The following is an 18054-nucleotide window of genomic DNA, read 5'->3' as shown; positions in this document are numbered from 1 at the left end:
CAATCATTAGCTATTCATCACTGATGTTATATGTTCTGGCAAGCTTTTCAGATGGTGTCTCATGTGTGCCTTTCAAACCTAGTCAGGCAAAACCATATCCAGTGACAACATGTGACACACTAACGGGAGCAAACAGCTATTTTTGTGAGGCAGCAATGTGCTAATTTTCAAGGCATATTGAAAGGATAATAGGGAATGTTGGAATTCATTATTCTGTGTTGAGTATAATTACTCTGATTTTACTGACTTTGGAATGAGAAAGAAGAGAAATTATCCTGCCTTTTTCAAGAAATGTATTTACTGCCATTTGCTTTGTTTCATACCTTGAAAGCGCTTCCTTCTCTATAGAAATATGGAGGTAAATATACTGTTCAGCACTGAATAGTTTCATTCAGAGTCATCAGCCTTTTGATAACATTTTCCATCTTCTGCAGGGCACCCTAGATATTTTAATCAACTTTCAACTGGGTTGGACATGGTTGGATTGGCGGCAGACTGGCTGACGTCAGCAGCAAATACTAATATGTAAGTAGATTTTTTTATTTAATATATAGATATTTAATGTAATTTCACAGTTATACACTAAAATACTAGTTCCTGTATCTGAATGAAAGCATAATTTTATGTTAAAATTGCTGGGGAAAAAATAAGCTGTTTTTTAAATGGTTGCAACAGTTATTTATAGAAAGACCTTCAGTGTTGTCCTGTAGGCTGTCATTTTAAAAATTTCATCATCATGATAGGTTGTTGGTTGTGCTGGCTCCCAAAAGCACACAAAAAATATATACAGACTAGCATTTTGCATGCATAAATATGTAAAATGAAAGGGGTCCTGAGTGAGCAGTTGCATTCATGTAGAGGGGTTATGTACAATTCATACCCGAAGCAGTCAAAGCCATTGCTTTCTGTAAGAAAGAGATGTGGAATTTAAAGTGTGGGGTTTTTTTCACTTTGGGATTAGGAAGCATTTTTGTGTACTTGCTTAGTTTCATGCACTGTCTGGCCATTATGAATAGGACTGCTGACACGTGCCTCCAGACATGCACACGGGTTTGTGCAAGGCAAAGGGGCTCTGCCCAGCATCTCTTGGATGAAGGGCAAAGCCTTGAACCTGGAAGAGGTGGGCAAGATTTTATTCACTGAACTGGGTGGAAATGGATTCTTAAGCACTCCCTGCATTTCTCCTTCTAGACATTTGATGTCAAATCAGAAAGAAGACCATGGGAAATATTGTGAAACAGAACTTTACCCAGTATAAGATAGAATATATTGTGGCTATAATGTAATGTAATATTGGAAAAAGATGTATTAGTTTTGTAGATGAAAGCATTAAATATGGACATTACTACATTTCAGGTTCACCTATGAAATTGCTCCAGTGTTTGTACTTTTGGAATATGTCACACTAAGGAAAATGAGAGAGATGGTTGGCTGGCCAGGGGGCTGTGGCGATGGGATATTTTCACCTGGTACATGAAATTTCAAGCTTTCTCTATTTTTCAGACTGTGGTATATGACATCCCCTGCAGCTAAAGAATAAATATAATTAAATATGCATGTTCGAGAGGACACTTGCTAGTAAACACCAGTGGCCTCTTTGAGATAAAGTATTGCATGTTTATGAATTTCAGGGATGTGATTATGAGGATCTGTTTGAGCAAATTGCTCTGCATGATGAGCAGCTGTAATGGCACATGGGAAACATAATGAGAACAGACATTTGCCTTGCAGTTTTGCTTGGCCCCCACTTTTTATGGATTCCATGAAATAGAAAGACTGTTGTATTAATAACAGAGGGAAGAAACACAACAAAGCTCTCCATCTCCTCAGGGGAAATTGGAGCAAACAGGGAAAGACGTAGCATACCTTCCAGCAATTTTAGTAGAGTCAGGAAGACCCTGCCAGCATTAGACCATACTGTTAGCTTTTCATGTGAAGCTGACCTGTTTTTCTCAGTGGGGGACTTGGGTGCTTAGTTAATCTGAGTTCTTAAAGGCTTAGAAACCTGGTTTCTTCAGGGCAAGTTAGTAAGGCAAAATGTTAGTGTAGAGAAATCATTAACAAAAATTCTTAAGACTTTTTTTTTTAATCATTCCACTTAGTCTTTTGATTTATACTCTTTGTCACCTCTTCTCTGACTCTGTAATTTCATTGCTCAAAAATTTTGGCCTGTCTATCTTATGAAATTGCAAAGTAATGAAAGAATTTACATTGGGTATAATATCTTGGCTTGTCAAAAGAGAACAGACTGTTAGCTGTTGCAGAAGGAGCCTTTTTGGAAGGGAAGTTAGTTGACCTAATGGAGAGAGAAAGAGTGCACTCTTGAGTAGAGGAAAGGCCTCACTGGTAACAGCCTAGGACATTCAGCTCTCCGAGGCCATGAAGGTCAGGCAAGGCTCATCTTCAGTTTCCCACATCTTCCCACAATGCATATGTGGGAAGTGATGTGGGAGTTTTATTCTGTCCCTTTCCACAGATGTAGAGAAATAGATGAGAAGAAATGACATTGCTTTTTCATGAGTTCTTAGTTAAAAAGCCTGAGACCAAAAGCACTGACAGCTTTTATTGTGGTGCTTAGAGATCCCCCTGAAAACCTTGGCCTCCATCACACCGGGTATCTGAGTGTGTATTATGAGCCTAGGACCAAAGTGAAAACTTTTGGAAACTGATTGGTGGCTGGTTACCAACCCTGACCTGATTCGGTACAGCTGCCCTTAGTTCCTCACCTTCCCACTGGGCTGGTCAGGGACGTGCAGGGTGAGAGAAGAGCAATAGCAGTGCTGCCCAGCCAGCTCTGCAGGGCAAAGCCGGCCATGGCAGCGGGCTGGGTGAAAGGCTCAAGTGCTTGTGCCAGATCTGCCCGACTCTGGCAAACTCAGGTAGAGCTAGTGTGAGTCAGGAAAGGTATGTGCCTTAGGAGGTGCTGCTGGCAGCTAGGGCTGCAAAAGGTGCTGCCTGGCATGGGGCCAGGGTATTGCTGGTGTGTCAGCTCACTTCATCGAGCTGAAACCCGTGTGGGGACGGACTCTCTGGCAGGCGTGTACCTGCACTGGCATTTGCAGGGCTGCCCTTTCTTTCTTTCTCTCTTTCTCTCTTTCTCTCTTTCTCTCTTTCTCTCTTTCTCTCTTTCTCTCTTTCTCTCTTTCTCTCTCTCTCTCTCTCTCTTCCTTCCTTCCTTCCTTCCTTCCTTCCTTCCTTCCTTCCTTCCTTCCTTCCTTCCTTCCTTCCTTCCTTCCTTCCTTCCTTCCTTCCTTCCTTCCTTCCTTCCTTCCTTCCTTCCTTCCTTCCTTCCTTCCTTCCTTCCTTCCTTCCTTCCTTCCTTCCTTCCTTCCTTCCTTCCTTCCTTCCTTCCTTCCTTCCTTCCTTCCTTCCTTCCTTCCTTCCTTCCTTCCTTCCTTCCTTCCTTCCTTCCTTCCTTCCTTCCTTCCTTCCTTCCTTCCTTCCTTCCTTCCTTCCTTCCTTCCTTCCTTCCTTCCTTCCTTCCTTCCTTCCTTCCTTCCTTCCTTCCTTCCTTCCTTCCTTTCCTTCCTTCCTTTCCTTCCTTTCCTTCCTTTCCTTCTTTCTCTGCAATTTCTGGTTTGTGCAAAGTGCGTATTTCTAATTTTCTCTCTTAAGGCAGCAATACTCAGTATGCATGTTCTGCTTTTTTAGACAATAATCAAAATAATTTCTTTGCTGTCTTCTCACTTCATGGCCTTAAGCTGAAGACCTTACTGTTGCGAAGAAAAGGTTCTTTCTCTCTTCATTCTCTGGAATGAAATATACAGTATCAATACATGTGAAGCATAAAAGCCTGACTGTTTTCTCCAAATTCTGTAGGTGTGTTTTGTTAGCTGCAATTAACTATGGACGTGAACACAACTACACAATTAAAAGCAGAATGCAGGCTTATGAATAAATTTAAGGTTAAATGACTGAGTGATAAATACTAATAGGAAACCTTGGTACTGAAGAAACTAAACATTTCAGTCTTGATTCTTTTGACACTGAGCCAATGACTTTGGACAAGATAGGCCAAATTACCTCAACTTAGTTCAGTCACCTAAATCATCAATAGCAGCTCTTACATGACATCTGCATTTTTTAGGGACAGGTACCTGAGCATTTCCTCTTAATCTTTCCATTTCTTATTTTGTCATTTCTGAAGAGAGGTGTTGAAATATGCTCATATCCCAAGGTAGTTGAAAGGGGAAGAAAACCCCAATCTGTACTGACCCGTATGGCAGCAATGCCATTCTTCCGTGGCATTTTCCTTTGGATTCACAGAAGGGCCAGAGAGGTCAGGGAAAGAACACAGCAGGGCAGCCTCACTGCAAGAGCAGAGCTAGGATACTGATTAGAAATGAAGGGCACAGCTTGTGTGGGCTGTAGAACAGTATATATATCCAGTGAGATTAAAACAAATCTTACAAAAGTCAAAACAATGTTAAATTTGCCAGCACAGATACCCACAGTGCTTCCTTCATCTCAAAGGATGGATTTTATCTTATCTCACTTTGGCTGTCCAAGCATTGGGTGTCTACCCTGGGCTAGTTACAGCAACTCCTGTGTATTCAGGGGAGAGTGGGAATGTTTCTGCAGGGCAAGTTCCACCTACCACAAACAGCTGCCATAGGATGAGCTGAACCATCCTCTGGAGGTACACACATATATACAGGATAAACCTGATGGATTTCATGTATACATGTCTCCCTGTGTGTGTGTTTGTGTGCATACAAATGTAAAAATTCTCAGCTTCCGACTCAGGTACTGCATTATATTCCCATAGTGCTCATGCAGCATTAATGTAAAGCCAAACATTGCTCCACTGTAGACACAGAGACTCAGTTTGTAAAAAAAATCTCAGAAAGGAGAAACAGACTACTGCAGGGCTGTAGATCTGATACCCATCTTGAAGTGGTTTAAATACCCATCTTGAAAAGGCTATTTTAAGTGAATGTATGCCAGTGATTTTAAGGCAAGTATTAGGGACGTTTAATCTTTTCCCATTGTTCCCATCAGAGAACAATTAAAATTAAAAATATTTGTTAGAATGACCCCTTTCCTTTCTCTTCCCTCTTTCCAATCCCATTATCCAGAAGATAGTGGCTGTTGGGTCTCAGTGGGTGGGTTTGCTCAAAGCTGGGGCATGAAACACCACCCTGATGTTGGAGGGGAGAGCACAAATTAGGTGGCACTTGGAAATCCCTTAGGAAGTTGCCTTGTGGGGGCATCTGCTTAGGAGGTGGAATAAAGTGGGATTATGTGTTGATGGCACATGGAAAGCTAAGACTGGGGACTGAAGGAGAGATGGTAGTTAGAATGAGGGTGAAAGAAAGCACCAGTCATTTTTTGCAGTGGTACTTTTTGCATAAGTTTTTTTTTTGTGTAGTAGATCCTGTTATTACACAGCCCAGCTGTGAGGAGCATCGGGAAGAAGAATCTGTGTTTCTGCCATGAGGCAGAGACATTTATATAGATAAACTGTAACAAGACTTGTTTGTTCTGAAATGATATTACAATGAATAGAAAAAGTAACAGTATATTACTGTGGACTCCAGGTGGTGCCATATCTAACATGTATGCTATGTTGATTGCACGTTTCAAGATGTTCCCAGAAGTTAAAGAAAAAGGAATGGCAGCTATTCCCAGACTGGTTGCCTTCACGTCAGAACATGTATGTGTTTCTGTTTTTTCCTATCTGTTACATCTGTTTGTATGAATTTATGATGAAGAAAATAGCTGAACAGGAATTTGTTGACAACTGTCTTCATTTCTGTTATGCCTTCACTGGGAATAAAAACATGGGAAGAGGGTGATTTTTTTATCTATAGAGGGGTGATCTCTGCACTTCTCTGTGGCTGAAATCCAGGCAGAGCAGTCTCTACAAACCACTGCCATTTCTTTGCTCTCACTTGTGTCCATATAAATGTTGATGTGAGCAGTAAGGACCACATCAAACGAGGCGAGCTCGTCATTGGGCTTCAGCACTTTCTGCCAGGAATGTCTTCTGTTCTGATCACTCTGGGGCAACAGAAAATCCTTTTGAGTCAAAATCTTCCCATCTGAAACCATTCCTGCTGTTATTTAATGAGAAGGTGATAACATACATGAAGACAGTCATATGACGATGCTGTGTGTGTGTACAGCAGAAGAGCTGCAGTATTTGTTGGGCAGCTGGCCTTTGCTGTGCATTTCTGCCTGTGAGCAAAAGCTTCAGCACATGGGGGTTCTTCACGGGCACCACTGGCACCTGGCAGTGCCAGAGGCAAGGGGAGGTGGGCACAAGAGAAACAGAGAGAGCTCTTTGCTCTTTGTACAGCCATATGGAAGTCTCTGTTGGGAGGGTTCTTACTGGCTTTTTGATCATTTAGAACTCCTTATAGCTTAGAGTGGAGAATGTGGGTGCAGGAGGAAGAGAAAGAGGAAGGTTAATCCCCAGGAGGGGCTGTGAGCTGTTTTCAGACTTCATTGTCCACTTCTAAATTTCTCTCCAGCTGTGTGGGCTCAGCCAGAAAGGACTCATTTGTGGCTGAGGCTCAGCAGGGTACTGTCCATGTTAGGTAACAATGTCCTCCTGGTGCCTGTTTTGACTTACCATATAATGTGCAATTCTATGCAAGTGTGAAGAACAAAATACCCTAAAAGTTACCACAAAAGTGCAGGAGGAAATCTCTCCGAGGATGCCTTTCATAGCAGCAGGATGGGATGAGATGCGATACACAGCTGTGGGCTCCATGTTGCAGAATTATTGTCCCCATAGCAGTTAAAGAGGACAGTCTAGAGATGACTAGCAACTTTCCAAAGCTGGATGTACAGCTAGAGATACATCAGTCATAAGGAAGTAACAAGCCTAAGTCGAGCAAATGAGGTTCAACATGATTATTTAAAGTAACAAATTCTATTGATCATTAGAGAATTTCATTGTTTTCATAGTGATGGAGTGTTAAACAATGACACAAATTGTGCTAACAGTCTCAAAATAATGAAATGAGCTTTAATAATTGTGTTTTCATGCCAGGGAAGAAGCTGTTCCCTTAGCAAATTAAACATTCAAAAATCAAATATACTAGAGAATTCATAGGATGGCATCTGAAATCCATGACATTTTAAAAGTATCTTGAAACTGCAGTTTTGTCCCTTCTTCAATCAAGGTTTATAAAAAGTATATTCTCATCTTCTAGAGAAGTTAAGAAACTGCACTATGTGAAGACAGGACCCTTTAACTCTTAATTGCCCAAAGGATATGGGATCATGGTTTAACCCTCAAAACAGAAGAAGCTGTTACAGAAATTACAGAGGCCTAGAAATACAATCCTTTTTAAGATAGGAAGTGTCATGCAGGACCTGAACAGACACTTAAGATATGCAAATGTAATTTGTCTCATTTATCACATCATGCTGATTATCTACCTACTTTAAGACTCCTTGGCCTGACTGAGGTTTCTCTCTGCCACAGTTGGATGCTCTAGAAAGACAATGCCCATGGAAAACCCTGAGTTGGTAGGGATCCATCAGGATCATAAAGTCCATTTCCTGGCCCGGTGCAGGACACCCCAGAAACCACACCATGTGCCTGAGAGCATTGTCCAAAAGCTTCTTGAACTTTGTCAAGCTTGGTGCTGGTGACTACCTCACTGGATAACTATTACCGTGCTCAACCACTTTCTGGGTGAAGGACTTTTTCTAGATATTAAACTTCAGCCTCCCTTAACTCAACTTGGTGCCTTCCCTCGTGTCCTGTCACTGATCACAATAGGGAAGAGATCAGTACCTGCTCCTTGGCTTCCCCTGATGAAGTTGTTGAAGACCACACTGAGGTCTCCTTTCAGTCTCTCCTCCAGGCTGAACAGACCAAGTGACCTCAGCAACTCCTCATAGGGATTCCCCTCCAGACCCTTCACCATCCTCAGAGGCTCTCCTTGGACACCCTCTAGCAGCTTAATGTCTTTTTAATATTGTGGCACTCAAAACTGTACATAATATCCAAAGGGAGGCAGTCCCAGTGCAGAGCAGGGGAAAATCCCCACCCCTTCCCAGCTGGCCATGCTGTGCCTGATGCCCCCCAGGACAGGGTTGGCCCTCCTGGCTGCCAGGGCACTGCTGGCTCAGGTTCAACCTGCCATGGACCAGGACCCCCAGGTCCCTTTCCATGCCACTGCTCTCCAGCCTCTCTTTCCCCAGTCTTTACACATAACCAGGGTTGCCTCATCCCATGTGAATAATCTGGCACTTCCCATGTCAAACTTCATATGGTTGGTGATTTCCCAGTCTTCTTAATTTATCGAGGTCTCTCTGCAGGCCCTCTCTGCCCTTGAGGGAGTCAATATCTCTCCCCAGTTTAGTGTCATCAGCAAACTTACCTTGTATCCCTTCCAGTCCTGTGTCCAAGTCATTAATGAAGGTGTTAAAGAGCACAGGGATGAGGATGGAGTCCTGTGGAGCCCCAGTAGTGGCAGGTCACCAGTCTGAGGTCACCCCATTCGCTGTAACCCTTTGTGCCCAGCCCATGATCCCGTTGGTCACCCATTGTGTATCAGGAGGGTCCAGCTGTGAGCTGGATGCTTTGTCCAGAAGGAAACTATGACAGACAGTATCAAAAGCTTTGCTGAAGTCCAAAATGCTTACATCTGCTGGCTTTCCTAGGTCCATGGGTAACCCTGTCGTAGAAGGAACTCAGGTTTGATAAGCAAGGCTTTCCTCCATGAAGCTGTGCTGGCTCTGACCAATGACTGTGTTGTCTTCTGGGTGTTGTGTTTCAGTACTCCAGGTGTTGTGTTTCAGTGCTTCCCAGAATAATCTTTTCTGTCTATTTACCAGCTACTGAAATGAAACTAACAGGCTTGTAGTTTATGGGGTCCTTCTTGCCCTTCTTGGAAGTTGGGATGATGTTCCCCAGCTTCCAGTCAGCTGGGACCTCTCCAGATTCCTAAAACCACTCAAAAATCAGTGAGAAAGGCTTTGTGATTACTTCAGCCAGCTCTTTGAGAATTCAGGTCCAATAGATTTGTAGGGATAAAGCCCCAAAGATTTGTAGGGATCTAGGTGGAGCAGCAGATCCATAGTATCATTTTCCCATGTTCTGCATGCATGGTGTGATAGTATACAAAGCTTAAAGTAACTGTATGTGTTTAGAAACTCGTAGGTTTTGGTTTTGAAATTTTCAGTCAGATGCAAAGATTTTAATATCAGCAATTCTCTGCGAAGAATTTCAGCATCCCAGATGAGATTCTATTTTCATTATTACCAGTCTAGAGCTTCCTGTACTATAAATGAATGAAGTTGTGTCACAGTTGCCACCACTACTACTGTAATCAGAATCTGGTGTAGTCTGATGCCATTACAGGTTCAGCTACCAGTTGGGGAGAAGGGAAGGGAGGAGTAATTCACAGCTTTTAAGTAATTACTTCCCTAATTTAGGAGTGCATCATGTTCCAAAATTAGGAGCTACACTCTCTGCACAACCAGTGCAGAGAAGCACCTCTGGAGAGAAACTCAGAGCATCCAAATTAGGAACCTAAATATTAATGAATTTCAGTGTTCTAAATCACCTTTGGGAGGGCTGCACCTACTTCTGTGCACTGGCCATAAAGAGCCTCCTCATATACACAACCTACATTTGGTGCCTAAAATAGGTTATGTGATTATTCCAACTGTGCATGTTCCCAGCCAGCAAATTTTCCCCAGCCCACAACTTAGCACACTGCTGCTGTTTGTTTCTGTATCACCAGTGATGAATGCAACTACTTGGGTAGGTCTTCCTCAGGTTTAATTTCACTGAGACACACTTGCATTCAGGATTTAATTCAGTCCTCTGTATTCATCAGGACATCATCAGTCTTCTTTCATTTGCACTGTTGCAGGAGCAGTGATGTCCTTCAGGACAGCTGTTCTGGACTACATATGATGCAAGACACCTTGACTCAGAGGGGAAAAAGTGATGGATGCCAGTTGTAAAAACCTATTTCAGTCTATCATTTCAAATACAATGAAAAATCTGAAGTGAAGGCCTCCTCCTGTGTTTCAGCATATCAGCTTTAGGCTGCTGTTCAGAGGAGTCCATCCCTTTTTCAGCATGGAGAAAGCTGCTTAAAGGGATAGCTGCCTTCTCAGAATATTTTAGTTGTTCCATTTGTACACGAGGCAAGACCTGTTAAATTTTAACCAATTCCCTACTGTAATTTTGATTTGCCCAACCAGCACTGTCTTAAAGAGTATCCAATAGTAGCTAGAGATTGTATGGAGCAGGGATTACACCTAGGAGGCAAAAGGACAGAGTCATGCTGCCCTTGAGGAGGAAAAGTGTGCAAAGGGGAAGTTTAGCTGTAGAGAACTAGGTGGGTTCAAGTCACAAAACCGCCTTTGGCCCTTTTCATTGATAGTAGGAAAATAGCTTTAAGAGACTTGCATAATTTCTGTGGACTTCATTAATTAGGGATTGTATGGGCTTATCCACAGTTCAGAGAATGAAAAACAAGCTGGTCATAATTGGAAAGACAAAAATATTTTTCATCTTCACTGTTCTCCAACCCAGCAAGACTGTTCTCATGTAGTTCACAACAGCTTTCTTACTTTCCCACTCATCTAGAAGCCCCCTAAGAAGGAACATCTTGTCAGGTGCTCAGTGAGAGAATAGCAACACTCTTCCTTATCATAGGTTTAGAAAACAAAGAGCACAGCTAAGAACTGGCAGGTGATTCAGGCTGATCTGACCGTAATGGACCTCTTCACCCAGTTAGAGATCACAGAGGACACAGAGGAGGCTGTCCTTGCCTCTGGCATCTCTCCATCTGCACTGCTCCTGTGTTGAAGTAGCTGCTGCTGAAGGCTTCACTAGGAGTGCAGCTCTGGCATGTGCTGACTGAAGGCATCAGCATTGTAGACAGCTGGAGCTGGACACACTTGGAGGAACCTCATCCTCTGGGTGAGCACTGGGAGAGGTGGTCTGGGGTGGTAGGGGAGCACCCTCCCGGCAACAATGCACTCGGCATCCACACAGCAGCTAGATCAGAGGAGGCAGTTAGCAATAAATCACCTCTTCAGCTTCATGCATGCTGCTTTCCCTTTGTGAATAAACCCCATTAGTTGCAGGGAGTGTGTCAAACAATTCTAGTATCTGTGGGAGAAGAGTGGCTTTGGGAAGCTTTTATCTGAATAGTTCCAGAAGCCTACTATGAAGCTTCTTGGTGCTGATGCAGAGGGAAATTAAAAAGTGTCTTCTATGTCTGTAGCTTGATAGACCATTTCACACAGGCTATGAAAGATTTTGGGTTGGTTTCTGTGTGGAATGAATGAAAATCTGATTTCTAGTCTACCACTTCCATGATACATAGTGTTGCCCTCTGTCCCTGCAACTTAGGAGATACTTTGCAGAACTGCCACCTGCCAGAAGCAGTCCAAGGGGTGTTGTGTGAGGTGCTATGTCCAGAGGAAGATTTGAGGAGCTTGAAAGGTCCTGTTTTCTATTTTGTAGCACAGACTACAATGCTGTAAATTACACTCTGGGCATACAGAGTGAGTAGGAATTAGATTTGTTTACACCTAAGGAAACTCAAAATCAAACCGATAGATTTACACATTTTTTTATTTGCATTACTTACTGCATAATAACTAGAAAATTATTTTTATAGTATTTAAAGCCAGGGGAAACTGAAAATTTGGTCTTATTTGAGGAACAACTTAATTCACATAGCACCATTCAAATCAAAGTAGAAGCATTTTCTAGAAAAGTAGTGCTCTAGTGCAGTCAATCCTAAAGGAGAAAATCATCATTTGTGTCTAATCCTTCATCTGGTCAATACCTTGTGGCTTTTACACTGCTACAGTATCCTCCTGAACTCAGTGCAACATTTCTTATCATGTACAGTGCTGCAAAACTATCTGCACTAGAAAAAAAAAAAAAAACAAATTAGTCTTTCTTATTAGAAAAGCAGCATGAAGTTGTGTGTTTGAAAAATGTAAAAGATGTGCATACTAGTACTTTCAGAAACATTAATATCCTCGTTTCTCACCTGATACGAACAAGGGACTTTAAAAACTGAATAGCAGTAGGTAAATGAAACCATAACAAATATATCTCTCATTGCAGTGTATTTAAAATTTGGATAGGACACAGTGTGCTCTTTTTGTAGGTAATTGAAGGAGAAGCTGTAGCTTGAAATCAGATGATAAAGATAGGATTCATGTTGCTTAATGTTAATCACCTAAAGTGTAAACATTTCATCTGAGTTAGTCTATACACTTTTTATGGCCAATAAAAAAAAAGCAAGATCTGCAGAAGACAACTCATCTTAAGTCTAAAACAGGTGCCAAAGCCTTAAGAGATCAGTGCCTTCTGGAGGTACCTTTTCTTCACCAACTTTTTGGGAGCCCAAACAGCAAGTCTGAACTGGCAACACATTTTTAGATTATTAAGAGAGATATAGCCCAGCCTACACATCCAGGGATTGCACAATGCTTAAAGCCCAAGAGAAGTGAATAGGAAAGTGTGTTCTCCTTTGCTGGTGAATAGGTGATAAGGTGAGGCTGGGGGTCCCAATCTCCTGGGCACTAGGCTGCCAGTGACAGACCTCCGGGGAGTTTCAGCTGCAGGATGTCTGTCATAGCTTGCTCAGCATTTGGGAACTCGTTACTGATAAGCCACCTCCACAAAGCTCATGTCACTCTGGATTTATGTAAGCAAGGAGAAGCAGCAATCTGAAAAAACAGCCATGCCCTGTGGGGCTTCTGGCATTAGGATGGTTGTTTGTGACAGCTTTAACCATGCCAGATGATGAGCAAGTAATTTAGTAAGCTATAAAAATAGAAGCATCTGTATATTGAAGCACTTTAGATAACAATGCTGTACTTTTCAGCATCATAGCATTTTTAATTATTCTTCCATTTTTCAGGAGGCCTATTCATTATTGCACGTGTAATACATTTACACTGTCTCTACCTTACAAAGCTAACCATGTAAAAATGGCTATCTGGGGAACAAACCTATACCTAACAGCATTTGAAATTTTACATAAAGGGAAAATTCCCCTGGCTCAGTATCACTGATTTTTTTTTCTGACTGTCAGTATGCTCTTAGTCACTAATATCCATACCTTCTCCTTCACCACTGAATTTTACCACTATATTTCTTTACGTATAGAAATTAGCTTCCTCTCTGCTGGGGATGTATTTGCAGTCTTCCATGCACCCTTTGCAGTGCATGAGGAGAGAGAGGGAGGAGGCCAGGAAGCCGAAGTGACAGCCCATTCCCACCTGTGTGTCCTCCTCTGTCTGCAAGCCCAGGACAGACCTCCAGACCTTCCAGCGTCCCCAAGCCTGGCTTGTCTTTCAGGACTGGCATCAGGCAGCCTGCACCTGTCCTCCCTCTTTGTTCCCTGGTTCTCCCACCATAAGGCTTCAGATCCACGTAACTCTTACACAGCTGTGTTGTGAAAGATGGTGTTCAAGCTCCCTTCTTGGTGTGTCTGAAAAGTCTGTAGCCCTGGTATTTGCAAAGGGGTCACATTTAATGTCCTTCCTTGTTAGCCCAGTTAAATCATCTGTGAATAGTTCTGTCTGATCAGGTTTATTTCTGCAAACCTTTTCATCTCTTTGACCTTTATAGTTTTCTGTGTTTACCATTATATTACACAGGCAACCAAACTTTCAGCACCATCACAGGAATATTAAACCAAAGTTTAATACTTATAATTGTGAAAATTTTCTTTGGTTCTACAACTATATTTTTTCTATTTTGCTTTCATCCTTGGTCTTTCAGAGCCCCTCAAGCACTTGGAGTAATCCCTGTAGTGTTGCCCTAAAACATGGAAACATAACAGCAGTCATATATCTGTGACTGTATACACAGATTGAGCCATTTCATATTCAGAGTTGGTTTAAAAATTGTAATTGCATTTGCCCTTCTGTGCACAGACTTCTGTATTTCTTCCCAATTTATCTGTAAACCAGTTTTGGTTCCTGACCACTGAATTCCCTTCAGTCTGTAAAAAGCCTTCAGGCAACTGAGCTATCAGCACTACATTCGTTTTTTTTTTTTTCCAGTGCTCTTTTAGCAGTGCCATGAGACTTCTTAGCAAGGCAGCTGCACTTGGCCATATTCCAGTAGATGCCTTTGAGCACATGGGCTTAATTTCTTTCCTCATAGTAGACCATTTAAATCTGTCTTTTCTTTTTTAAGACACTTTAACTAGTTCTGGTTTTTAGTAGAAAAATAAATTGCAACAGTAAATCTTTTTAAACTAGTGTGGAGTAAGGAGCAAAATTAATGAATGCAATGTCATCGACTGAAACCCCAGTGAAATATATCTGCAACTCTTCACTCCTAAATCTCTACCTGCAATTATACATTTACACCACCCAGTATGTGGACATCAGTTTGTGTAATACATGAATAAAAAACAGATTAAATTTTTTTAAGTATATGAATTCAATTCTATCTTCATATAGCATATCTGTGAACTGTCATTATATTGGCAATATTTTTGCTCTGTTTTCAATTTTTACAAAGTTCCGAGATACTTCCCTAAACTTGGGAATTTTTTATAAGCCTCGTCCTGCCAATAGGCATTTCATGGCCTCTTCTCCTTCCCACTCTCTCAGCAGTTGCGCTGCTGCCCCATAGGGCTCTGGGAGGCCCACAGAGCTGGGAACAGGGCTTTTGTATCTTTGATGTGTAGAGGTTTTTGGATTGGTCACAATCCAAGCCTCCATCTACAGTGCATTTGTGCTGGGGAAAAGTTCACTGAATTTAGTGAAGCTAATGAAACTCATAGAAATGCATTTGTTCAAAAATTCAGTTTTGTGAAGTAAATAACATGGCATGAAAAATGTAAGTGTGATGGCTGAGCTGTGATGTTCAGTGTATAAATACTTCATAGCACCTTGTGACTCCCAGCTTAGAAAAACAACAAAGCAAACTCCAAGATGAACATACGAGTGACCAGTGGCTTTAATATGCTGGATGATGTCTGGGTGTTAAACATCTGCAGTGTCTGGAGTGCTGGTGGCTGCACGTGCTGTACACTTCCCATTCTCACAGCGGGTATCAAAGGACTTTGTTCAGAGAGAAGGGGTAGAAGCTTCTTCACCTGATGTCATTCAGCACCCACTCCAAACCAGCCACCTTTACACTGGATGAATCTTTGCCTGGAGGTGCCTTTTCCCCCCAGAATGCAGAGGAAGCCTACTTGGTGATGTCAGCTTGGTTAGGCTACCTGAAAAGGACGAAGTCTAGGACAGCAGAGCACTTAAGCACAGGCACAAATGCCCTGTGGTTCATCTAAGTGATGAGTATGCATTTCATTTATCATCAGTTCATGTGAGAGTTGGTCTAATGAGTGTATGTTTACTTTTCAGAGTGTGCTTAGTTCAGGGACTGGGGTGGTTTGCTGTACTAGTACTCAAAAACTGATTTTTCATCTAGGCAACATGTTCAAGGGCTGCTCAATACACATTGTTCATACACTGCAGCCATATCCCACAGGGAAAAGCTGTACCAAACCAGTGCCTTTAAAAAATAAATCTAGTATTAAAAATATTTACCTGAGAAAGTATTTTCAAATTGTTCATGTATCATCAGTGAAACATGACTTAAGAGCAATCTGAACTTCTTAAAAATCTCTGGATATTGAAAAAATCAGCAGACATCATGAAAACGTTAAGAATTTCAGCCAAAATGGTGAGAATACAGGCATATAAAAAAGGAATTTGTACTGGAAACTCTTAAGCACAGCAATATTAACCATAGCACTCAAGCCTCAATGAAAACTACTCCCTGAGCAATTTTTAAAACACAGAGGTTTTTTACTTCTGAAGTTGGATGTACATGTTGCAGTTCTACTCTTCTTCCTCTTTCTTTAAGTTGGTTTAGAATTACTGTAATTTTCAAAGTGTTCATAATGTATAGAGTCCTTTAGCATGCAGTGAATCTGTGCCCTCATGGCCTTTAAGTGAAGTCCACATGTGTAACCACTGTGCCAGTCTCTTCCCCTACTGCTCTCTGCTGCTTGCAAATACTCCCTTGACAAAGCTTTGTAATCTGCAAACTAGGTCTTCTTTTCTTCTTTAACATTCTGGACACTTAAAAAGTCTTGTTAGGTTTTTGTCTTCTGGATCTTTTTTATAGTGTTACATCCTAGGCTAATGATACTGTAGTATCTAAAGAATTTCCATTTTTTCAGTGTTTAATAAACTGTAGTTAAAATTACTTTAGACAATATTGTTAACAGCTGGGTTTGAGTTAATACAAAATCAAATTCTTTGGGATATAATTTGATATAAAACTGTTGCATTATCATAGTCACTGGGATTCAATTTAGGATTATGCACCAACACTGGCTTGGGAATTAAGTCCTATGAGCAAGAGAAAATTAGGACGACATGCACTCCAGTATGTAACTTACACATTTTATTTTGTACAAGCAATAGAAGCTGCAAGTATGCATGAAGGTCCAGCATGGACCACACTTGTGTATGTAATATTCCAGCAGCAAACCCAGATTAGAGTGATCACTGTTTCTCCAGTTGATGGTAGTGACCTGCTTTGAAGCCTCAAATTACAGTGATCAGTTTCTAAAAGGGCTCTGAATGCCTTGTGGGACTTCTTGCTGAAGGATTTGCAAGACCGTAGTATTTTATATTAAATTAAATAACAAATAATAAAACAAATAAATAATAATAAATTTATTTTTTCAGAGTCACTTTTCTGTGAAGAAAGGAGCTGCAGCCTTGGGTATTGGTACAGATAGTGTGATTTTGATTAGATGTGATGAAAGGTAAGTAAAGATGTCAAATACACCTTTTATTGTGGTGCATAACAGAGGATCATCAGGTGCTTATCTCAGACCGAGTATGTAGGATGTGGTCAGCAGTTGGCATAATTTGTCATAGCACTGTCGTCTTCATCAGCTCTACACTAATTTATCCCACTTGAGGAACTGGCTCTGTTAGTAGCTTCTTTGTTGGTCCATTTTCAGAGTTCATAAAATACCTTAAATGCTCTTTTCCTCAGAGGTTTCTGATATTTTTTTTGTTTCATTCTGATGTGAAACAGGATATCAAACTAATACAATTCTTGACATTTTGTGCTAAGAAACCAGGAGGAAGCTTGTTTTGGTCAAATCAGACTCTCGTGTTTTAATCCATTAAAATGAGCTGCAGTGGGCCTTTCATAGGAATAAAATATTTAGGAGCATTTGCTACTATAATTCTATTACTTCATACCCCCACCATCTTTCTCAGCTGGATTGCATTTTCCTCAGTGCCCTTGATAGGGATGTGTTTGTGATAGGATGTGAAGAGAAGGATCTTGGCAGCATTGTGGGAAGCATAGGCTAGGAAGGATGGTGGTCCCTGGAAACCAAGAGCTCAGGAGGCAGCTAATCTGCAGCTCACACAGGCTCTGAGAAAGGGTTGTAGGTACCTTACTGCTTAACTCACCCAACTTAAAGATTTCAATTTTCTGTGAAAGCCCATTTTGAGAAAACAGTATATTAACAAAATCAACATGTTCTGATAAAAAATTTCACGTTTAGGCAAAACACTTTCTAGGGGACAAAAAATTAATAGAACCATTTTTACTGATTCTATTGAGTCTTTCCAATAGAAAATGCTATTTGAGTCCCTCACTGTTATAAGGTATTGAATCTCTTAACAGAAATGGAAGGCTTTGCTGCTATCAAAATACTCTGCTCCTACATTAAAAAACAAGCATCAAGTAAGCAATTTACTGTGCTTATCACAGTGCCTGTGTATTGACTTATGATCCTATTATCTCTTTATTAACAAAAGACTGAACACACCTTCAAGAGGATTTAATGACGTCAGAGCAACCAACACATATCAAAATAAATCCCCAGTTGTTTCTATTCACTAGAGATGGATGTGGATCAATGAAGTCTTGTCTTCTTTTTCTCCTTGTGCAAGTTCAGCGTGATGGTTTTCTGTGAAGACCACAAAGGTTGGCCTGCCCACGCTGAAGTAAACAGCAGGATTCCTGTGTGTCTCACAGATACCACAGGGACACAGCAGACAGCACAGAGACAGAGCAGATTGTTTGCATAGCATGTGGGCTAGTGT

At 41.3% G+C, this 18054-nt stretch overlaps 1 protein-coding gene across 1 annotated transcript in view; it reads left to right on the top strand.

Moving 5' to 3' along the window:
- The window catches only part of GAD2 (glutamate decarboxylase 2), a 40948-nt gene that overhangs the window by 6500 nt on the left and 16394 nt on the right, over positions 1-18054 (top strand). Inside the window, exons 5-8 of the mRNA XM_053994160.1 lie at positions 435-525; positions 1357-1469; positions 5541-5656; positions 16672-16751. Coding sequence (XP_053850135.1) covers positions 435-525; positions 1357-1469; positions 5541-5656; positions 16672-16751 — 400 coding nt within the window. The remainder of the gene's footprint in view (positions 1-434; positions 526-1356; positions 1470-5540; positions 5657-16671; positions 16752-18054) is intronic.

This window comes from Vidua macroura, chromosome 1 (genome assembly GCF_024509145.1).
Source record: "Vidua macroura isolate BioBank_ID:100142 chromosome 1, ASM2450914v1, whole genome shotgun sequence".
NCBI lineage: Eukaryota > Metazoa > Chordata > Aves > Passeriformes > Viduidae > Vidua > Vidua macroura.
This window is presented reverse-complemented; position numbering and strand designations above follow the sequence as displayed.